Below are 23971 nucleotides of genomic sequence, written 5' to 3'. Positions count from 1 at the left end.
GTTTCCAAAATTCAATAAAATCCATCAACATTTGTTCATCAGGTACTCTCTTTAATTTTCTTACCACCTTTTTTTTTTGTGTTGTAATATTGTGCTATGTACTAAGATTCTCACTTCAGCTGGTTCTGATATTGATTCGTTTATCACTTTTGCTTATTATTCATTTTTGTTTACTGCGACGGAAAGTTTAGTTTAATTCTTTGAGGATAGTGATTTGAAGTTGGTAGCTTGTTGAGAGCATAAGAGGCTGCTAATTCTTTTCCTTTTCTGTTGATTTTTTTTGTAGTGCCCTTTTTAATTGTCACAAATCAAAATTATTATTACAGCAACTATTGAAGGGGGGCATCTTTCTTTAGGTTTGAGAGAAGGGAGCTTGAAGTGAAAAAATGGAGTGAGAACGTGTCAACACCAATCTTGACATATACTCTATTGGAGTGGGAATACGAAAAAAAATATTGAATTTTAAATAATCATGGGGCAAGTTGAAAATATTAAGAATACCGGGGGAAGAATCTAGAATTAATAGAAGATTAGGAGGGAACAGAATTTAGAGAAAGTTGTAGAGAGAGAAGGAAAGATATCAAAAAGAGAGACAAAAGAGGGAGTCGGGGAGAGAGGAAAAGAGTCCGAGAGAAAGGAGACTGGAGAGAGAGAAAAAGGACTGCCGAGAGAGGGAGGAGCCGAGAGTGAGAAGGAAAAGGTAGAGATTTTAGAGAGAGAGAAGCTGAAAAGAGAAAGATAGAGAGAGATTCAGATGATTGAGATTAATCTTTGCAAATACACTTCGATGCTCAAATCCTTTAAATAGGTAGTTTATATATACAAAATGGTGCATGCATATGTTATACAAATTGCCAATCGTTGCCAAGGACGCCGGAACGTTGCGGAAAAGCCGGTGAACAGAGGGGATGCATCCATCGGGTTCGCTGAATGGAGAGGGTAGAAGAAAGGTCGGTTCGGTTTAGGGATTAGGCCGGTTCGTCGCTAGAGAAAGCCTGTCCGGTTCAGTTGATTCCGTGCATAGGGCTTCGAATACCCTGCATGCGTTTCCATTTTCCTTATTCTGTTCCCTGATTTTCTGCTTCTCTGCACTGGGTTTTACCGAGTTCCTCCTGCACCTGTTGTGATCCCCTGCTTCCTTGCTGATTTGCTTCTTCGTGCAACCATCCCGTTTTCTCGATTTTCGTTTCGTCTGGGTCCGTAATATCTGGGATTCTAACAGAGAAAATCGGAGAAGAGGAAAAGAAGAGAAAGAAGGCAACCGGAGAGGGTGGCGGAACAATGTAAAACTGGGGATTTCTAATCAGGATCTCTCAGGTAATTTCTAAAGAACTCGATTTATGATTCTGTTTGTTCTCATTGAAAATTTCCTTTTTTGAATTCGATAAGAGCATATGATGTAATGTGTGAATGTTTCATGATGTATGGAAGGATTTGAATGTGTTCTACTGAATGCCATGTTGGAGAATGAATTCTCCTCACAAGATTGATACTATTTAGGTTTAAGTAGTTGCTTAATTTTGGTATTGTGAAAATATGAAGTAATTATGCCTTAATTTGATTTTGCAGATAGAATCATGTCTGTGCATAATTGAAAATAAAGGAGGATTTTTGTGTTGGATATCATGTCAAATAGAATGGTGAATTGGATGAGATGTTTGCTTGCTTGCTTTGCTGTTTTAAGAGGAAATCAGAACCTCTTATCTACACTTAGCTTTTTTTTTTTCTTTTTTTTTTTGTTTGGTTTTCTTTAGTACCCTGATCCTTATGTTGGAATTTTGAAGACATCTGAATTTTAGAAGTAATTTTGTTTAGTTTCCCAAACGTCTTTGTGGGCTTTCAAATCAGTTCTGGCTTTGCGTAGTCTTAGAGCCATATTTTGCTTCCTTTTCCTTCAAAAAATAAGCTTTTCCAAAGGTGTTTGGAGTCACTAAATCATTTAAGGTTCTTTGTCTTACTACGTCCAAGGATGTTGTTGAATTTCTTCTAAGGATGTCCAGACTCGCTTTTAAGTCCAAATGATCATGGGTGTTTCAAAGAGGGTTTTTAAATCTGTTCCAAGCTTTTGTTTTGGCATCTTAAATTTGTTCAAATCTTGTAAACCTGTTTCAATTTCCATTTTGTACTGTAAAAGTGGTTGTGGACTTCCTTTGAGCATTGTAGATCCGTTTAGGATTTCTTTTGGTGTTTTGAAACTGTATGTCCATTCATATACCTATTTGTCTTGATTTTTTATACAATATGTTTTTGGTCTTGCTTTTGCGTTTCTATATTAATTGCTATACAGTTTTATACTTAAAACATGTGTTCCATGTGTCCCCTTTTTTAAGAAAACATTCGGTACTTAATAGTGACATGTTATCTATCTTTTGCTTTTATGTTAGTGTCACTTGTGGGCTTGAGAATAAGAGAATCAAAGATGCAAGTGAAATAAGCTGTAAAAAAGCTAAAGAAGTCGAACTTGAGCTTACTTTTAATGCATTTGGATACTATCTTATAGTTGTATAATCAGAAAGTTAGCATTGCTGCCATCTAAAAATAAAAAGAATAAAGAAGGGGTTCATCCTGAGTGTTTACACAAGGGTCTCAAAATTTAAACAGGGATTGATTTATATGCTTGTAGTTACTGTGTAAGTCCGCTGTTTGAAATTGTTTAGATTGAAAAATTAAGGTATTAAATGCTGCGTGTCACGGGGCGAGCTCAAACACAGGAAAATAAAACCAAAAACATGCAACCAAGTCGAGCTCGCGGAGCTAGAAATGCAACTAAAAGCAGAGAACAAAAAGTAGGTGCGGGCGAAGAACAGTTGGCAATACATGGTGTAATCAGGAGTAAATGGGGGCATGTCCACAATCAGTTTAAGCAGGGGATAAGTGGGATACGTGGCTTCAATCAGGGAACATTGGGGTAACATGGCAAAATTTAGGATAGCTATTTAAAGGGATATTAGGGTTAGAAGAAGGGTCTCGAATTCAAAGGGACATTTTGGGTCCTTAGCAACTAGGGTTTCTTCTTTCATCGCTCTATTTCCATGGACTTCTTTAGGGTCATGGCAATTCTAACTTCTTTAGGGTCTAAGTACTTTTTATTCTTTGATCTAAGCATGGTCTAACCAGAGACTGACCCCGATACATACTCACAGATTGATAGATTCTTGGTGTCAATTTTCTGTCGGATATAAGCAACGAGTATATTTGAGAAGCTTATGTAGCAAACTATATCATACCATTTTCCCATATGTTTTGAAGCTGAGGGGATCCAGTGGGGTCCTTATCCTTTCAAGTTTGAGGACAAATGGCAGAGGGATAATGCTTTTTGTGACAAGATTAGTGATTGGTGGAGAGATGTCGGGGTGAGAGGTAGTGCCAGCTTCAGAATTGTTCACAAGTTGAAGAATGTGAAAAATGCAATCAAATTGTGGTGCAAGGAGGAGGAGAGGAGATGAGAGATAGAAATAAAGTCTCTATTTGATGATATCGAGGCTATTGATGGAAAGGACGGTGAGAATGCTTTGTCAACTGGAGACTTGGCCCGCAGGGAGCCACTGAAGCTTGAATTGGTCAATAGACTGCAAATGGAGGAGATTTCCTGGAGACAGAAATCAAGAGCCAAGTGGATCAAAGATGGAGATAGGAATACTAAGTTCTTCTGCAGTATGACAAATCGTTACAGTAGGATTAACTATATAAAGAAGAGAGATATTTAGGGGCGGGAAGTGCTGAGCAATGAGGAGTTGAGACGAGTTGTTAAGGGGTTTTTTTGTAATTTGCACTGGGAGGAGTTTGGCTGGCAACCAAAGTTGGACGGCTTGAACTTCAGAACCTTGGATGAAAAAAGTCAGGACTCGCTTGAAAGGGAATTTACAAAAGAGAAAATTTTTTTGAGAGATTTATGCAATGTAACAAAGATCAATCCCCTGGACTAGATGGTTTTAGATGGACTTTATACAAAAATTTTGGCATGTTATGAAAGAAGATATCTTAGTAGTATTTAAGAAATTGCATGAGGCAGGCTCTTTTATTAAATCTTTAAATTATGTTTTTTTGCTTCTGATCGCTAAGGTGAATGGAGCTGCCAACATTAAGGAGTTTAGACCTATTAGTCTTGTCAGGAGCATTTACAAGCTTATTGCAAAGGTATTAGCCAAAAGGATGACCAAGGTGATTGATAAAGTAATAGGTGAGGGACCAATTGTAGACGCGGCTTTGATGGCTAATGGGGTGGTGGACAGAATTATTATTTTGAAAGAGAGTAGGGGTCCTCTGCAAACTTGACATGGAAAAAGCATATGATCACATCAGCTGAGGCTTTATTGATTATATGTTAAAGAGAATGGGCTTTGGACAGCGATGATGTGAGTGGATTAACTCCTGCATCACTATTACTTCTTTGGCTGTCATAGCGAATGAGGGCCATCTTCATTCTTCAAGGCCTTTAGAGGACTTTGACAAGTGGATCCATTATCTCTTCTACTGTTTATTGTAGCCATGGAAGGATTAAACAAGCTGTTGATAAGGGATAGGGAGTTGGAATTATTCAAAGAACTGAAAGTAAGATTAGGCGAATAGGTCAGGGAAATTACCCACTTAAATTTTGTGGATGATACCCCAGTGTACTGCAAACTAGATGAGGGGGCACTTCTCAATCTTAGATGTGTTTTGTTGGGTTTTCAAATAGTCTGTGGAGTTAATATTAATTTGACTAAGTCAGAATTAGTGAGATTGAGTGATGGGGATAATGTTACAAGATTGGCAAATGTCTTGGGATGCAAAAGGATGGAGTTGTCCATTAAGTATTTAAATTTGCTCTTATGTGCTAATTACAAAGATGTGAGGGCATGAGACTCGATCATAGAAAAGTTTGAAAGGAGGTTGGCAGTTTGGAAGAAAATCTACTATCTAAACTCTCATCAAAAGCACGTTGGCTAACCTTCTCATCTATTACATGTCTCTCTCTTAACAATCCTAGTGAGCGTGGCAAAGAGATTGAAATCCATCCAAGGCAAATTCTTGTGGGGTGATTTGGAGGATAGAAGGAGATATCATCTACTGGTATGAGATGAGATAAAAAGCCATTATATCATGCTGGTTTGGCGATTCATAATAAATAATGGTACTCTATGGAAAATGGTGATCAAGACGAAGTTTGGTACCTTGGGTAGAGGATTGTTTACCAGAATTTCGTCAATACTGCATGGGAAAGTTTTCTGGAAGAAAATCTGCATGGGGAGAAATAAATTTCAGGGTTGTATCGAGTGGAGGGTTGGCAACAGGAGAAGAATAAATTTCTGGACGGATCTTTGGTTTAGGAGGGAGCACTTAGAGATCAATTCTCCCAAATATTTGATACTGCACAAAACAAAGATATCACAATCAGTAAGTCATTTAGAATTAATTGGGGGGCTCTGGAATGACAAGCCGAGTTGATGAGGAATCTCAACAATTGGGAGATTAATGAGTTTGAGTCCCTTATTAAAGCTATATCCATAGTTTATCTAAATTAGAGTAATGACCAATCAGTCTGGAGCCTAAGGGCTAAGGGTACTTACACGGTAAAGTCTTTTTACAATTACTTTGGTTAAAAATGAATCCTCTGGGATCAATTTTCCATACAAGCAAATTTAGAAGGTCTCCGTTCAGAATGACTTTTTCTGCTTGTGAGACAGGGAGGGGACGTATACTTACTATTGACAAGTTAGGGAAAATGGAAAAGATTTTGGTGAATAGATGCTCCCTATGCAAGGGTGCGGACGAGTCTTGTGGCCATATATGGTTGTGGTGTTCATTGGCGTTCGAGTTTATGGTTCATGATGTATGGGTTATTGTGAATCAGTTGGATTATGGCAGACAATGCAGGGGATGGGATTTGAGCGTGGATGGGTATTAGCAGTGGGAAAAAGTATGTGGGTCACATTGCCCTTCCTGTTTTCTGGGTTGTGTGGAAAGAAATGAATAGAAGAATTTTAAGGGGGTAGATGCTAACCTCAATAGGGCAAGGGATAGATGGTTCCAAACTCTGGGCTTATTAATTACAGGTCATTCTTTGCATTCTACAGAAGATTTTGAGAATCTTAAAGATATCCTTATTGAAGTGTACATAATTTTGTACATGGGTTGGCACCCCTTTGGTGCTAGTAAATGATATATACCATACTTTTGTTTCGAAAGTAAACATCTGAATATGAAGAAAATCTTTCCAATTCATTGTCTTTTCAAGTCCTCGTTCTCCCTTATTCTTCCCTTCGCCCTTCTCTTCGATCTGATCATATTTTCTTCACATTCTCACACATTCACAGTCACAGGATACATATCAGAAGTACCTGACAGTGCGTTAAAAGATTAAATAAGTGAGATAAACAGGGACCATCTAGGCTTTCACATTTTTTGTTTTTAGTCTATGCTAGGTGCTGCTTTGGTGGTGTTTGAATCAGAAAAATGATGAGATGTTTTCTCCTTTTTTTTTTGGAGATGAGATAGTGGAAATCAACTACTTTTTTTATGTGTATGTTCAGTCATGGTTTTAGGGGCTATTTTTATGTAGTTTTGCTTCTGTGTCAATGTTGTAATAGGACCAACACAAAATTTGTGAATAAATGACTGTCTGATAATGAGTAAGGACTTTCTGTCTTTCTACTAAACATGTTATATTAAACTTATAATTCATCATATATTCTTTATGAATGTTAATCAAGTATAGTAAATAAATTTTCTAGTTGTTCAATCATTTGATAACTAGAGCAATTCATTGATAAATAATCACTATGGGTCAAGCTTGATAGAATTTGATTTAGTCTACCTCATAATGTAACTTTTTATACATTGCTACCTGTACAATTTTTGAACTCAGATATCTGAATCATTGAGGAATAGATGTTTTGGTAACTAATCCAGCCTTTCATAGGATTTGAAGGGGAGGTGGCTACATGGTCTATTACGCATAAATCAAAGAGGAAATACGTCTTTAGCCATGAAGAATTGTTTATATAATAACATGTACAAGAAGGAGCTCGGATTTTTGGTTTTGTATGCCATTGCTTTTTATGCCTTCATCATCCAACGATCACTTCTTCTATCCCGCGGTATTTCTTTCTTCCTTTCTCCTTCCAGTATTTATCCCATAATATCCCTTTTCAATTACTGTTTAATACTAACTTTCTGATAGATCATTATCGTAAGCTGCCCGGTTTACGTCCTGGCTGGCTCTTTCATCTTGGCTTCAGCGTAAGCAAAACCATTTGTATCACCTTTTCCTTTCAAAATCCCACTCCTTTATTTCTTAACAATTTAAATGTGGGGATGCAGGATGCTTCTGATGCTCAGTGGAGGAACTTCCGTGGAAATTTACCAATTCTTACTCTAGTTCTCACAATTTTCACAGCATTGGCTAATATGTCAAGGTCATATTTTCACTTAAAAGCCAAGGGAATGTCAATTGTTTGGCTTTTCATATCTATGGTTTATCTGTTGTACCTACATGGAGCTTGGTATGTGATACTTTTTTTTTTCTGCTTTAAAACCTTCTTTCCTGTTACAAATCATTTTTGCTTTCTTCATTTTCCTCAATTCTCCTTTTCTTCTGTTTTTGGTCAGCATCATATTCATCCTCTCCATAGCTGCTGCTAATTTCCTTTTGACTAAGGTGTGTCTTGGTAGTAGTTTCTGATTTTTTAAATGCATGGATAAAAGTTAACTGAGAATTATCATGGTAGTCGTCCCGATTTGATACATTTTAATGTCAAGTGTTTGTGTTTCTTCTACTGGTTCTCTATGGGTTCTAGTATGTTCGTCTCTTTTCTGCAATTTGGTAATTGAATTGGTCTTCAAACAGTTAAGTTCTCTTTTTCATCATTTCTGCAGATATTTGCACGCACAAAGTACTTCCCTTGGGCGCTTTGGGTGTATAACATATTTTTTCTTCTATGTAATCGTGTTTACAAAGGATATTCTTTCACCCTTTTTGGGTAAGTTTATATATCGGTTTTGTCTCATTTTGTTGGCCTTCTTTGTTTCTCGCAAGACATTGTCAAAATAATTATTTTCTTTCACTTAGGCAACGATGGGCCTATTTGGATCATTTCCGAGGCACATTTAGATGGCACATTTGCTTCAACTTTGGTATTTCCTTTCCACATTCATTTTTCAGGATTTCAGTTTCAATAAGATTCCTTGGACCTTGTTCTTCTTGCTTTCAATAACATCACATTCTTTCTTCTCCAGATCGCGTTTGTGGAATTTGCTGTTGTAGTTAATATCTAAGTATCTAACTTTTGCATGCTTAACAGTGTTGTATTCACAATCTTCTCTTATTCAGGGAATTTTTTGTGTAATTGGTCTCTCTTATGTCATGGTTAGATGAGAACATTTTGGCTTCACTTCAGAATCTGTGCTAGGCTATGGTGGAATCGATTAATCAATATACAGAATTGAAATTTATTGTCTTAAAGTTTCCTGACAGAGAAGTTGGAACTTCAGCGGCAGTATTAACTGCAGCATAACAAGTTAATATCTGGAGATTCTAGAGTGTTCTTCTTTTTCAGTTTCTGTGTTTTGGGTTGGTGACTGGATCAGACAAACTAGAACCTCATTAGCTGGGAAAAATTGTTCTATATTTTACTTGTTGCTTTGCTCTGAACCATGAATCTGCATTTTAGGAAAACCACTGCTTTGTTTTGGTTGGTTGGAGCAGAGAATTATGAGAATGAAACTGAAACTTCTAATTCTTTATGATTAATGTTTGTATATATGTCACTGCGGAAAATGTTTCCTTACCTGTATTTTTTTCCTTTTAAGTACCACATCTATTTATTATTTGGATATTTAAATATTACTCTCTTTTACTGGCTTAATGGATAAGGAACTGACTTTGCCTCTTGATGACAGTAGATCGAGGATAGGAACTGCCTTATTTACTTAGAAAGAATTGAATATTAAAGATTACATTAGATGTTCTTAACCATAAGGAAACTCATTTGCCTATATGCAGCCAATCAAATAAGAAAATTAGCACAAAATATGTCTGAAACATGAGCACATCTTTCTTGATTTCCATCAAGCATATGTTCTTCTTGCATAGATATGTGTATGTGGCTGATTACTGTTTTTTCTGGAAGTTATTCCGATATCTTTTATTCTATTGCCCTTGCGGTGGTATAATAAGTTTATTTTCTTGGATATTTTTCTGGAAACAGTTGTTTTGCGCATGATAAGCTTTGGATACGATTATCATTTGGCACAGCAAGATTCTTGTTTTGATCAGAAGGTACTTGCATTACCATATGTTTTTTACTTGAGGTTCCTTTCTTGTCTATCTTTTTTCTTTCTAAAGGACTTCACATCTACTTGATTTATTTAACCAAATCTTGAATGCTTGGATTGTGACTCTGAATTGATTGTGCTATTCATTGCTTTGTTGCAATTCTGAAGTGAATACATGCTCACCACTGTATGTGGGTGACTGTTGCTTGGTTTAAGTTTTGCTGATATTTTATCATTTTGTGACTGCAGAGGCATATTCAACGATGCTGCATTTGTAAGTCGGGAAAAATTTGTAACTATGTTCTTCAGGTTAGTAAAAATGAATTTATGGCATGTCTTTCTGTGGTGTATTCTTCAGGTCAGATAAGTTTGAGCATGAATTTGGTGTGTTTTTCTAATAACTTGGTTGTAAAACCTATTTATTTCCAGGAGAGGAGTGTCCAAAGCAAAAATTTGAAGTTTAGCATATACCTCTGCTATTTGGTGTATGCACCATTATATATTGCGGGTCCAATAATAAGCTTCAATGCATTTGCTTCTCAGGTCTGTGATTTTCCATATTGGTCTCTGTATGTTTAGTTTTTTTGTAGTGCTTTATAGCATATGGGCCTTAAGAGTTCATGCATGCAAAATTGTCATATTAAGAAAACATCCAATAGTAGCTGTAAATAGCTCATATGAAACTAATATATCTCTGAAAAATTTCTTGAATGTTGTCTTTGCTGCTGGTGATGATATTACTCTTATGTAACCTAGTTATGCTGCCTCTGGTAGGCCAGATTGTTGGAAAGCTGGATTTCCTACTTTGAACATCCCATCCTTATGCTTATTATCTTCAGAAATCTTATTATGCTATAGGATTTGAGGAACCTTGTTATACATCTGGATTTTTCAAATTTCTTATATATCTTCTATTTTGGGCTGCAACCCTTGTCCTCTAGTGATATCTATTTTTCTTCTGAAAAAAACTTTGCAGCTAGATGCGCCTCAAAAAAATAATTCACGTAGAGACATAGCATGGTATGGATTGCGTTGGGTCTTCACTCTTTTTCTCATGGAACTAATTACGCATATGTTTTATTACAATGCCTTTGCAATCAGGTGAGACTCTTAGGAAGTCAATCGCAAGGATTTACCTTAGAAATACTTTTCATCTAATCTTATTTTGTGTGAACTTCCCTTCACATAACAGTGGCTTGTGGAGACATTTATCTCCTATGGACATATTCATCATTGGATATGGGGTGAGAGGTGATCTTTACTTCGTCAAGTTTTTTTTCGTTTTGTAATTAGGGTTATATCTTAGCACATTATAATTTTCTCCTATATGATTGCTAGATATATTACCTATATCAATGATTATGAATCATTATCAACTGATATATAGTAAGAGAACGCAGATTCTACTAATAGGTGAAAATTTATTCTTCCATCCCTGACTGATCTTCTGCTATAATATTGTATTAATAGTATTAAATTTCATGTCAAGGACAACAATATCTTCGTCTAAAAGTTAAATTGCATTAAAAGCTTTGTGCTTCATCTTCGGGGAGCAACTGGTGGTAGCCTCTATATGACAGGTTGACTATGCATAGGTCTGTATCAGGAAAAGAAAACACTGTCCAAATTGACAATATATATTAAAAGCAATGGATTTGGGACAACCAGTTTCCTTTTGTTAGAAATACAAATAACATATAAATCTGGCAACACCCTAGACTTCAGATATTTATTGGTCATAAAAGTCTTTATCTGCCAATATCATGAAGGGGATGAATGACTGTCCTTAAAATTTTCTTAATAAGGATAAGAATAGACTTAAATTTTTGTGGATTGCATGAAACATTCCTTTAGAAAATCATGGAAGTCAGCTAAGTCTTAGATTCTGATGTTAGGACAAATAGGGTTGATTGGTCCAATTATAGATTTGGGGATAACAATAGATATCACATTTATGGTTTCTTAGACATCACGTCTAAAAAGTCTCAAGTATCAAACTTAAGAGTTCTGATTGAATCAAATAACCAAAAAATTGATAAATTCTCGTAATATTATTGAATTATGTTAGACCGAATTATTTCATGAAATGTAAGGGGAATAAACGACTGCAGGAAGAGGCAGATTATTAGAGGGTTGATGAGCAGGTGAAAACCTGATGTAATTGGCATACAGGAATCCAAGGAAACGAAGGAGATTGGGTGGAGAGATTTGCCAGTTAGAGGTGCTTCAGGGGGAATAGTAGTACTACGGAAGGAGGGATCTTTGAGATGCAAGAAGGCTTTTTTGGGCAAATGTTCTATTCCATACCCTTTTAAAAACAGTAGAAATGGATGGAGATAGCTGTTTACTGAGGTTTATAGTAGAAGGAAAGGTAGTGAGAGAGCTTTACTTTGAAAGGACTTGGAGACTTGCAAACAAAAATAGGATTGGCAGTGGGTAGTGGGAGGGGATTTCAATATGGTATTAAGTAGACAGGAAACAACTGATTAGAACTTTTCGAGGGCTTGCACTGAAGAATTATGGAGACTTTGGATAAACTTGATTTAAAGGATTTGGCTCTTATGGGAGATAAATGGATCTGGTCTAATAAAAAATCTAAAAGATGTGCTTAAGAATAGATAGATTTCTGGTGTCAGTGACGTGCCACTTACAAACATCATGCCCTTATTCAAAGGCTACTACAGAGGTCAATATGCGATCATTTTCCTATTTGCCTGGTTTTTCATGGGATTAGATGGGGTCTCATCCCATTTAAATTTGAGGAAAAGTGGTTAAAAATGAATAGGTTTAAAGATAAGGTTAATGAGTATGAATCTTTAGTAAACATACTCTCCATGGCCAGCCTTAATGAGAACAATGAGCAACCATTATGGAACCTTACGCCCTGATTGGATAACTTGCATGATGGTTTATTAATATTGAGTACGGTCGGATATGTGAAAAATTTATTAATGTTTAAATTCAACTATATTTAGATTAATTTGTTTGATAGTAACAGTTGTTTTTATTTGAATTGATAAGATAGTATGATTGTATATTTGAACAAATTTACTATTTTTTTCCAATTCTTTATTATATATAATAATAAATGAAAAACAAAAATAGAAAACAGTAAAAAAATATATAGTGTTAAATATAGAAATATATAAACATATATAATTAAATATATACATAAATATAATTAAAGATATATATACAATTAAATATATTATATACATATAAATAATTAAAATATTATATACATGTATAATATATAAGTAAAACATAAATACATATATATATGATAAAATATATACATCTAAATATATTATATACATGTATTTATATGTAATTAAATATATAAATACATATATAAATTTATGTATATATGTAATAAAATATATATAATTAAATATATTATATACATGTATATATAATTAAAAATATAAGTACATAAATTTAATTAAATATATAAATACATGTTTATATATAGAAAAGTATATATAATTAAATATATATATATATAATAGTTTGAGAATAAGAAGAATATAAGAAGTGTCGGGTAGAAGAAATTAAAGAGAAGGATAATGTTGTAAATAACAAAAAATATTAAGGGTATAAAGAGAAAAAATTATCAAACCATCATAAAACCACCGAATCAATGGTTTGAAAAGATAGGAAAAATTATGATTTTGAGAACCATGATTCAACCACCAAAAAATTATATCATGTGTATGAAAATGCAAACAAATAGAAAATAATAATGAAAAAACCATACCATCATTATTGAACCATCATCCAAACAAGACCTTAAAAGAAATGGTTTCTTCACGGTCAAGTCATACTATAGTTACATGGTTAAGAATTAAATGGTAGAGCCCAAGTTTCCGTTCCAACAAATATGGAAGGTGAATGCTCCTCCAAGAATTTTTTTTTTTTTGGTGGGAGGCATGACGCCAGTGTATTTTGGCAATTGATAATTTGACGAGGAGAGGAAAAATTATGGTGAATAGTTGTTTTCTATGCGAAAGGAAGGCATAATCTTGTAATCATACTATGCTTTGGTGCCTATTCACGCACAAGCTGTGGACAATAGCTTAGAGATTACTAGGAATTAGTTGGCCAATAGTTGGTTCTGTAAGAGATGAGATTTGCCCTTGGAAAGACATTAGTAACGGGAGGAAACACATAAATGTCATTTCTCTTACCATTTTATGGATAGTGTAGAAGGAGAGGAATAAGAGAAATTTTGAGAGGGTAGAAGAGGAGTTTGTTAGAGTTAGAGCAAGATGGCTCTAGATATTGGATTTTTTGGTTATGAGGTATCTTATTCTTTCTTTTGAGGAATTTGAGAATTTTATTGACATACTAACTAACATGTAAATATTTTAGTACATGGGTGACATACTCTTGATACTGGTGATTTTATGATACTTTATATATTTTAAAAAAAAAAAAAGAAAATTATTTAATATTTGAATGCTCCAATAAGTGAAATTATAAGTTATTTATAATAATTTCTAAGTAACCTTTACTAAATAGAATTAAAATAAGAAATAGTAAATTAATAGAATGGAAAACGAATACTAATAATATTAAGAATACTAATTCTAATATAAATCTTTTAATACAAATAGAAAAATATTAATAAGAATAAAAATTCTAAATTACTAAAACTATAATAATTTTTTTCAATAATATAGATTCATAAATAGTATAGTAGTTTTACATTTAATATAATTATAATTTTTAAACTATTTAAGAAAATTTAATGTTAGCCCATTCTCCGTCATTCTCCCCTTGTTGGGAAAACTCGTTCATACGTTTTGAAGTGGAAAATGATATAAAATCTTGACTTTCGAGCTTTCCCATGAAAACTTAATAACCTTTATGTTTGGTTGTTCTCGTCAATACCTAAAATAATAGAAATGTACAATTGTTTAGGATTACATCTAAAGCACACAACTTCCTTACCTTTAGGAGTTTTGAAATTTGATGTTGATCTATTTTTCAGCTCATCTTTTGATTCAAATATATCTTAGGTGTGGTCTCTACAATGTTTTTTGGGATTAGATATTTTAGATATTCTACCACATCAAGGGTGGCATGAAAAGTTTACGCTATAGTTACAGGAGGTTAAATTAATTTTCTTATAATCAATTGTTAGTCTTGCCTTAGATCGAGATGTTGTTTGACTATCATCTTCAACTAGTTGATTTCGAATATTTGATTCTTCAAACTTCAGTATAATCAGTTACTAACATATTACCTTGGACTAAAGTATGAACTTGGTAACGAAGTTTGTCAAAGTAGTTGGGAGGTAGATACTTTTCATGAAGAATAGTTTTCAGCTCATCCCATATTTGTTGGTTGTCTCCTTGTTATATTTTCATCAATAATATACTACCATATTTTTGCAAGTCCAACCAACTTCGTCTTGGCAAATTGAACTCTTCATGCATCTGATATGTCATACTAGTTGGAGTATTCTTCCATTGAATTGAACCAATCAAGAAAGAAATTGGACCTCTTCTTCCATTAAAATCAGGAGCTTCGACCTTTACTCTCTTGATAATATTTTTGGATTATCTTCAATGTATCTTCTATTGGCTATTTGTTCAACTTGTATACTTTGAATTAGTGGACATACTTGTATCTCAGTTCTTCAAGATTGCTTCAATAGTGTTTTGCATTATTTCCAATCCAGTATAAGTGGTTGCCTCATGTGTCTCAAGTTTAGCATTTAATTTAGCATTAATCACCATTGTTGAAGTCTGGTTGAGGATCGAACTGATTGCAGAAGCTCAAATAGAACAGATTGCACAAGATCTACTCACCATGTGTGAGCTTCACGCTCCAGCTTCTGGTCATTGGACAACAGTTGTCATTTGGCAGGCAGTTCAGTCGGATGTGCTGATCTCATATTGGAGGGTGGTGTAGGACGTGACAGTGTAGAAGTCCAAATTCACAAGTGTCAATGGTTGTGGGAGCTTGTGCCAGTGTGTGTACCAATTTCCAATAGAGTTTCGCAATAGATCTTCAAGGGTCAGCTGATCGATTCCTTTCGGAGCTTGTGGTGGTAACAGTGTCGACTACCGCTAGCAGGTGTCTGGTGAATGGTGTTGGTGATTATTTTAGGGTTTCTGGCAATCTTTTTTCATATGAGCTTGGGGCTTGTTGATTTTAATGATTTTATCTATTTACTTATTCAAATTCAAATTCAAATAAAACTGTGAAGAAAATGTTTCACTGCAGCCTACGTAGCTGTCGTGCAGCGTGTATGCATGAATTTCTGAGTTTAATCTTATCGTTTGTTTTTTTGTTGTAATCAAGCACAACTTTGTGCTTATAAATATAATCGTGCAAATAAATGAAAATTATCCTTTTTTCCTCTCCAAAAATCATCATCTTTCTGCAATATGAAAAACAGAGGCTTTTGCAGCCTTATACCCTGTTTTGATGTCCTCTCTTTCTCTCCTCGATTCTCTCTCTCTAAATTTGCTCATCATATTAGCTTCCTTTGAAGCTGTAACTCATCCGATCCAACAACTGGTATTAGAGTCAGGTTCTCCTAGGTGACCTGTGAATCAAAAAGCTCCTCAAACCCGATGGCTACCTCAGGAACTACCCCTGCTCCGCAATTCAACAAAGAAAATTACCATGTGTGAGCAATAAAGATGCGAGCTCACCTCAAAGCTCTGGGTTTGTGGGATGTTATCATAGATGACAGTGACCCAACCCCACTACGAGACACTGCCACCTTGAACCAGATTAAAAGACACGAGGAAGAGAAGGCCAAGAAATCAAAAACAATTGCCTGCCTCTTCTCGGCTGTTTCGGACAGGGTATTCTCTAGGATTATGAACTATGAATCACCCAACTGAAGGAAGAGTTTGATGGAGGAGACAGAAGCAGGAAGATCAAACTACTGAGGCTGAAAAGCGAGTTTGCATTACTCATAATGCAAGAAAATGAGTACGTTAGGGACTATGCCTCTAAACTCTCAGATATTGTGAATAAAATGAGATTGTTTGGGGAGGACTTTCCTGAATCAAGGGTGATAGAGCAAATTCTTATGAGCTTACCCTCTAAATTTGAATCTAAAATCTCAGTCTTGGAGGAACTTACAGACATTGATACGATCTCTTCAGCTGAACTAATCAATAAGCTGCAATCACAGGAGCAACGGGTGAACATGCATGCTCGTGTACCTACTGAGGGAACCTTATTCTCATATCAAACCAAAGCTACCCCCTCAAATCAGAATCAAGGCAGAAGGAATGAAGGAAATCAAACTGGAAACCAAAATTCCAGTAAGCAGAAGAAGTATCCTCCTTGCAACATCTGCCCCCTCACAAATCATCCTGAGAGTGAATGCTGGTACAAGGGCAAGAAAGTTGTCCGGTGCAACTTTTGCAAAAGACGTGGTCACAAGGAGAAAATCTGTAGGCAAAAACAAAAGCAGGAGGCAACCCAATTTAAGCAGGAGCTGCAGCATGTGAATGTCACTGAGGTATCTAGTGAGCAACATAATACAATCCTCGTTGCTTCAAGTAAATTGACAGTGGAAGACGATAGCCTCTGGGTCGTTGATAGTGGATGCACTTCTCACATGTGCAAGAATGAAGCCATGTTCATGACGCTTGACAAATCAGCAACAGGCCAAATGAGATTTGGAAATGGTATGCTGGAATCCATAAAAGGCAAAGGTAATGTTGCTATAGAAACCAAGGAAGGTAAGAAACTTATCACCGATGTGAATTTCGTTCCCACTCTCTCTCAAAATCTGCTTAGTGTAAATCAAATGACTAATCATGGATACTCAGTTTCATTTAAGAATCAATGCTGTAAAATCCATGATCTCGAAGACAGATTGATTGCTTTCATTCCAAAAAGGAACTAGGCGTACTCCTTAAAGCTCAAAGAAGTAGTTGAAAAGACAAATGTTGTCACAATGCCTGAAGGGAAGCTGTGGCATAGACGTTTTTGGTCATTATCATGCTACTGGGTTACTTTAGTTGCAGAAGGGAGACCTAACCAAGGATCTTCCAAACATAGGAGTTACCGAGAAGGTTTGTGGTATCTGTCAGTTGGGGAAAATGGCTCGACAGGCATTCCCTACTCAGACAGATTGGAGGGTAGATCAAAAGCTTGCATTAATTCACTCGGACATATGTGGTCCGATGAGTGAAAATTCAATAAATGGAAGCAGATATTTTGGTTTATTTATTGATGATTTCACTAGGATGACCTGGGTGTGCTTTCTGCAAAACAAAGCTCAAGTATTTGATGAATTTAAGAGATTTAAAGCCATGGCAGAGAAGGAATGTGGCTGTGTGTTGAAGTGCCTAAGAACAGACAACGGGCTTGAATTCAATTCCGGTGAATTCAAGGTTTTTTGCTCCAAAAATAGGATCAAACGACAACTCACAGCACCATATTCTCCACAACATAATGGTGTCTCGGAGAGGAAGAACAGAGTGGAAATGGCAAGAAGCATGCTTGCTGACAAGCATTTACCAAAAGTGCTTCAGGCTGAGGCAGTAAATACTGCTGTGTTTCTGCCCAACATGCTGCCCACGAAGGCAATGGAAGGGATGACACCCGTGGAGGCCTAAAGCGGCATCAAACCGTCAACTCAGCATCTAAAGTGTTTGGGTCGATTTGCTACTGTCATATCTTAGATGACAGAAAAACAAAACTGGACGAGAAGGCTGAATTGGGTTTGTTTCTGGGTTATAGTGCAGAAGCAAAGGCATATCGGGTTTTGAGCTTGAAAACCAATAAGCTCATGATCCGGAGAGATGTGTTGATAGATGAAACAATCTACCGGAACTGAGAGAAAAAGAAGATAGAAACAGATTGTTTAACTATTGAAGCTACAACCAAACCTAGTCCAATTCTAACATCTACTTCAATTGATGCAACAGAGGAAGATGGTGACAGTTCAGATGAGGAAAGCACAAGACTAACTAAAATGAAAAGCCTTGCTGATATTTATGAACGCTGCAGCCTTGTTGCGGATGAACCTGTAACATTTGAAGCAGCTACAAAACAAATTCAGTGAGTTCAAGCAATGGAAGAGGAAATGTATGTAATTGAGAACAATGGAACCTGGACCCTTGTTCCAAGACCTACAAACAAGAAACCAATCGGAGTGAAGTAGGTATTCAGGCTAAAGCAAAATTCCAAAGGTAAAATCAACAAATATAAGGCCCGATTGGTTGTAAAGGGCTTTGTGCAAGTATCTGGTGTTGATTTTGCTTAAACGTTCGCACTAGTAGCAAGACATGAAGTCATACGTCTCATTTTGGCACTTGCAGCTTAGTTTCAATGGCGAGTAATGCATTTTGGATGTCAAGGCTGCCTTCTTAAATGGTGATCTGAAGGAAGAAATATTTGTGGAGCAGCTGAAGGGATTTATAGTTGCAGGAAAAGAAGATCACGTGTATGTCTTGCATAAGGCTTTATATGGATTGAAGCAGGCACCTCGAGCTTGGTATGAGAAATTAAATGATTATATCCTACAATGTGGCTTCATGAGAAGCCAAACTGAAGCTACATTGTACGCCAAAATTGAAGGAGAATTAAAGATATTCACTGCTGTGTATGTAGACGACATATTGGTTACGGGAAGCAATGAAGCAGAGATAGATGGATTCAAGAAGCAGTTAGAAGATCAATTTGAGATGTCAAGTCTAGGGGGAGTTGCTTATTTTCTTGGACTGGAGATCAATCAAACAAAGGGAGGAATCTTCCTAAGTCAGTCCAAATATGCTCGGAAAATCTTGAGTAAATTTAAAATGGAGAGGTGTATAGCTGTAGGGACTCCATTAACGCCTAACCTAAAGCTGTCAAAGGATGAAGGTGGAAGTGAGTTTGATGAGGGTACCTATCGAAGTCTGGTTGGTAGTCTTCTCTATCTCACTGCCTCAAGGCCAGACATGCTATACGCAGTGAGCCTTTTGTCAAGATTTATGGCAGCTCCCAAACAGATGCACATGGCAGCAGCTAAGAATGTGCTGAGGTACCTACGGGGGACCTGTAATGGTATGATGCCAAAGTGGGTGAGCTGCAAGGATATACAAATAGTGATTGGGCTGGCTGTATGGATGATGCAAAGAGTACTTCTGGTTATATATTTTCTTTTAGCTCAAGAGCTTTCTCGTGAGCTTCAAAGAAACAGTAGATAGTTGCACAATCAACAGCTGAAGCGGAATACATTGCAGCTGCTGCGGCTTCAAATCAAGCCATCTGGTTGAGGCAAGTAATGGCAGACTTGGGGCATGCATTACACAGACCAACTGTGATACAGGTAGACAACAAGTCTGCAATTGCTATCACCAAAAATCCAGTCATGCATGGACGAACCAAGCATATCAAAGTCAAGTTCCATGCTATTCGAGATGCTATGAAAAATGAAGAAATTGGCCTTCTACACTGCCCAACTGATGAGCAACTTGCAGACATCTTTACAAAGTTATTGTCTAAGGCTAAGTTCGAGGACTTGCGAAGAAAAATTGGAATTGGTGATAAAATCATTAAGGAGTGTTGATTTTAATGATCTTATCTATTTATTTATTCAAATTCAAATTCAAATAAAGCTGTGAAGAAAATGTTTCACTGCAGCCTATGTAGCTGCCATGCAGCGTGTATGCATGGATTTCTAAGTTTAATCTTATCGTTTGTTTTTTGGTTGTAATCAAGCACAACTCTGTGCTTACAAATGTAATCGTGCAAATCAATGAAAATTATCCTTTTTTCCTCTCCAAAAATCATCATCTTTCTGCAATATGAAAAACAGAGGCTTTTGCAGCCTTATACCCTGTTTTGCTGTCCTCTCTCTCTCCTCGACTCTCTCTCTAAATTTGTTCATCATTTCAGCTTCTTTTGAAGCTGTAACTCATCTGATCCAACAGGGCTGTTTGAGTGTTAGGGTTTAGAGAATATGGGTAATAGGATCTTTTCTCTCTAGGTAATATTGATGGATAAAAACATTGATATTATATTTAAAGTTCCTTAGCCATCATATCTAATAGGTCTTTTATGTTTAAAAGTTTGATTGAATCACACATCAGAAAATTGAGAACTCCCAAAAATATCATTTAAGACTTTAATACTGCAATAAATGAAATTATAAGTTATTTGTAATAGTTTTTAAGTAATATTTTATAAATAGAATTAAAATAAGAAATAATAAACTAATAGAATAAGAAACTAATACTAGTAATATTAGAAATATTGATACTAATACAAATGGGAAAATGCTATTAAGATTAAAAATTCTAAATTATTAAAACTATAATAATAATACTCCTTAATAACATAAATTTTTGAATAATATAGTAGTTTCATATTTAAATATAATTACAATTACGAAACTATTTATGAAATCTAATTTAACCCATTCTGTGTCAAATGCTGCAATAAAAGGTCATAATTCTCATCCAATGTGCTCTATTCTTTAAAAATAACTACTTAAAACTAACATGTTTCTCTATTTATTTCTTATACTGCTACAGATCTTAAATTTTATGTGGCTAAAATTTTCTCTCATCTGGCGCTATTTCCGCTTCTGGTCTCTGGTACATTGGCAAGTTCTTTCATTGGGTTAGATTTATCTGCACTCTTCTTCTCACTTGCATCAACCTTTGACAAATTGGCTGTTTCTTTGCACTCATTTCATTCTAGGTCAGTGGTATTGAAACCCCTGAAAACATGCCGCGATGCATTAATAATTGCTACAACCTGGAAAGTTTTTGGAAAAATTGGCATGCTTCCTTCAACAAATGGATTGTGAGGTGCATTCTTCAATTTCAATTGCCTGGCTTTCGGCTGGATTCTCTTTTTTTTTGTACTGTGATTTTTAGGTTTAAAATGATGGAAATTTTAGGTATATGTATATTCCTCTTGGGGGATCTCAAAGAAAGCTGCTTAATATATGGGTTATATTCACATTTGTCGCCATCTGGCACGATTTAGAATGGTATGCCTGGCTTCAGTTGAAAATACTCTTCCTGCTACTTATCTCTTTCTTTGAAGAATGGCAAACTATACTGCCCAATTTGTGACTGCGTGTTTCCTTTGGTCTTAGGAAGCTTCTTTCATGGGCATGGTTGACATGTTTATTCTTTATTCCAGAATTGCTGGTGAAGTCAGCATCAAATACATTCCAGGTAATGCCTCTCCTGAATATCCTTAAGCAATTTTATTTTTTTAAAAAGAAAAGGATATAGATCTTCAAAGTACCCAGGAGTGCCAATTGAAGTTGATAAATAACTCTTTGTGGCAGAAATTTGGGGTAATTCTTGTGCTTCAGTTTTTGGTTGGCCAATTGAAGCCATGAGTCCTAACTATTCTTTCTTGAGCTCAAGGTCAAATTGTTTACTCTAGCAAATCACCTTTTTATAAGCATGGACGGGCTTCGTCTAGTGTTTTGTTTGGCATAAATAAACATTGAGACCAATACATTACTTCGATCTTCAACCGAGGATCACATATCATGATTCTTGTATACAACTAGATTGTTTGATTCTCTGCCCTATCATATACATGCATGAAAATAGTTATGTAAGACTTTTACTTTGAAAGTATTGCTTGCGCTGATGGTACTGATTATTATGACCTCTAAATTTAAATGTCAACTTTTTGCTTTTGTGGTGTCAGGTTGAGAATGCTTTTGGGGAATTCGTCTTCCGAGAACTCAGTGCTTTTGCTGGTGCCATCACAATTACATGTCTCATGGTCTGTTTACATTTAAACCGAGATAAAAGTAAATTTCAGTTCCCAGAACAAAAATATCCATGATAAAAGATGTATTTTTGAATGTAGTCCAGTGCACTTAATCTCAAGCAATTTATGTTCATAAAGTTTCTTGTTTTTGTTTTATCATGCATGAAACGTGCATGCTTTATGCAGGTTTCTCTCTTCCTATTTATATGCATGTTGTTATCTTCAGGTGTCACTAGGATTTGCGTACAGTGATTCTAACCTTTTCATTTGCAGGTTGCAAACCTTGTTGGCTATGTTATTGGACCATCGGGCATTAATTGGTTGATCTCTCAATTTCTTAGTAAAGAAGGTAGAAAGGCTTAGAAATTTTCAGTTTACTTAAAATTTAATCTTTTACATATACCTTCAGCTATCTATTAATATAACATTTTGTCTAATTGGACCATAGGTCTTATTTGGTTTATCTTCTTCTATACCTTCAGCTGTGTTAATAAACAATCATATGTTGCAGGGCTACCTATCCTCGGTGGTATGTTGATAAGCTTCTACGTGGGGACGAAGGTAAATTGCATACAAAATCAAAGCATTCTATGAATTTGGAGTAATTTGTCTACAATTTTTATCAGGGTAAGAGATACATGATTATTAATTTGTCTGAAACCTACGTGTTTGTGCAGCTCATGTTCCACATTCATGCAGCTAAGGAGAGAAGAAAGTGAAAGAAGTTTTTCATTTCACGTGGTTCAAGTTTCTTAGTTAATGTTAGGTTATGATTAGTGTTTAATTTCATGATATTGTCTAAGAGTATATGCGTGCCTGCATGGCATATCAATGTATTCCTTACATGGAAATTAGAGATGAACATGGCGTGTTGTATTTGCATAAAAGTTGGTTAAACATCCTCCATGACCATAAATCATGTAGAAGGCCCTTTGGAATTTCATTGGAACTGTCCTATTGTGGATTAGGAAGTGATGGAGATTGCTTGACGAAAAAGAGCATTTGGAGATGTCCTACTGTAATTTTATTGTTTATCCATCATTTTTTTGTCTTTTCCAGTTTTCTTTTTTTTTTTTTTTGGATGTATTTGAAACTCTCATCCCTTTGGGTTAATAAATTATTGTAAATGACGAAGTATGGATGATTGATTGAATCACATACCTGATAATATTTGTTAGGTTACTTGCATATCATACAATTAATTAAGATACATCAAAGGGTGGATGTTTCAACTTCTTCATGATTCAAAATAGAATCAGAAACAATTTTGAAAAATTGAGTATTGACATGTTTTGCTAATGAAATTAGTAAAAGAGTAATTATGTTTTAAAAGATACCATAAAAAAAATGAAAGAGTTTTATCCACTTGAGTCCTAAGATTGCATGTGACTTCATGGGTTTTTTTTTCCAGTTTGGGCCTCTATTTTTCTCACGAATTCCTCTTCTCTTTTCGAGAACACACTAAACATATTTTTCTTCTCGTTTTAGGCTTTTTCTTCTTGAACTTTCTGTTAAAAAAATGATTCAAAATTATAAAAATAATAAATTGTCGGTTCTGAGTAAAATTATAGATTAGTGATTATAAAAAATTAAAGTAAAATAATAAAAAGTTAAATCGCAATAAATGAATGGTTAAATAGCAATAAATAGACAAGTTTAATCATTGTCTATATATAGACCGTAGATTGTTATGTATATGCATCCCTTTTTGATTGAATAGAAATCTTTTATATTTTCTCTTTCAATAGTAGTGTCAGAAAAAGAAAAAAAAAAAAATAGTAGTTGTTTTTTTTCTATAATAGCAGTAGACAGCCATAACATTAAAGAATAATTTATGTGCAATATGTAATCCTACATTGATAGTCAAAAAACTTTGTAGAAAAAAAAGGATCATCATGACTTCGAAGCAAGTACGGACAATTCTGCAAACAAAATTTTAAGACTCATTAAAAATAATAGTCGTGAAACTCCAAACTCTTTAACATGAGTTTGAAACTCCAATCAT

At 35.2% G+C, this 23971-nt stretch overlaps 1 protein-coding gene across 7 annotated transcripts; it reads left to right on the top strand.

The window, feature by feature from the left end:
* The first annotated feature begins 522 nt into the window (after positions 1 to 522).
* LOC110815694 (MBOAT (membrane bound O-acyl transferase) family protein) lies at positions 523 to 23143 on the top strand. Of its 7 annotated transcripts, none has more exons than XR_015813729.1 (20): positions 524 to 1317; positions 6902 to 7079; positions 7163 to 7221; positions 7303 to 7484; positions 7591 to 7639; positions 7858 to 7961; positions 8051 to 8115; positions 9189 to 9259; positions 9505 to 9564; positions 9685 to 9798; positions 10232 to 10356; positions 10448 to 10506; positions 20757 to 20827; positions 20926 to 21035; positions 21128 to 21220; positions 21329 to 21410; positions 21901 to 22006; positions 22240 to 22315; positions 22478 to 22527; positions 22644 to 23143. XR_015813729.1 is itself a non-coding variant. In XM_088208617.1 (20 exons), exons 2-20 carry the CDS (start codon positions 6968 to 6970, stop codon positions 22683 to 22685), a joined length of 1602 nt encoding a protein of 533 aa, XP_088064743.1. In that variant the 5' UTR covers positions 527 to 1317; positions 6911 to 6967; the 3' UTR covers positions 22686 to 23143. The 7 variants fall into 7 exon arrangements, 5 of the variants coding, with proteins under 5 accessions (XP_088064745.1, XP_088064743.1, XP_088064741.1 ...); XM_088208617.1 differs by having other exon boundaries at positions 527 to 1317; positions 6911 to 7079; positions 21901 to 21978; XM_088208615.1 differs by having other exon boundaries at positions 527 to 1317; positions 21901 to 21978.
* Positions 23144 to 23971: the final 828 nt, after the last annotated feature.

The sequence above is a fragment of the Carica papaya genome, chromosome 7 (assembly GCF_054855325.1).
Source record: "Carica papaya isolate Zhongbai chromosome 7, ASM5485532v1, whole genome shotgun sequence".
Lineage (NCBI taxonomy): Eukaryota > Viridiplantae > Streptophyta > Magnoliopsida > Brassicales > Caricaceae > Carica > Carica papaya.
This window is presented reverse-complemented; position numbering and strand designations above follow the sequence as displayed.

Coding starts and splice junctions, on each gene's coding strand:
- LOC110815694 (XM_088208617.1), top strand. CDS start 6,968: ATGAAGAATTGTTTATATAATAACATGTACAAGAAGGAGCTCGGATTT. Junction 7,222..7,302: donor TCTTTCATCTTGGCTTCAGC/GTAAGCAAAACC, acceptor GTGGGGATGCAG/GATGCTTCTGATGCTCAGTG. Junction 21,221..21,328: donor ATCTGGCACGATTTAGAATG/GTATGCCTGGCT, acceptor CTTTGGTCTTAG/GAAGCTTCTTTCATGGGCAT.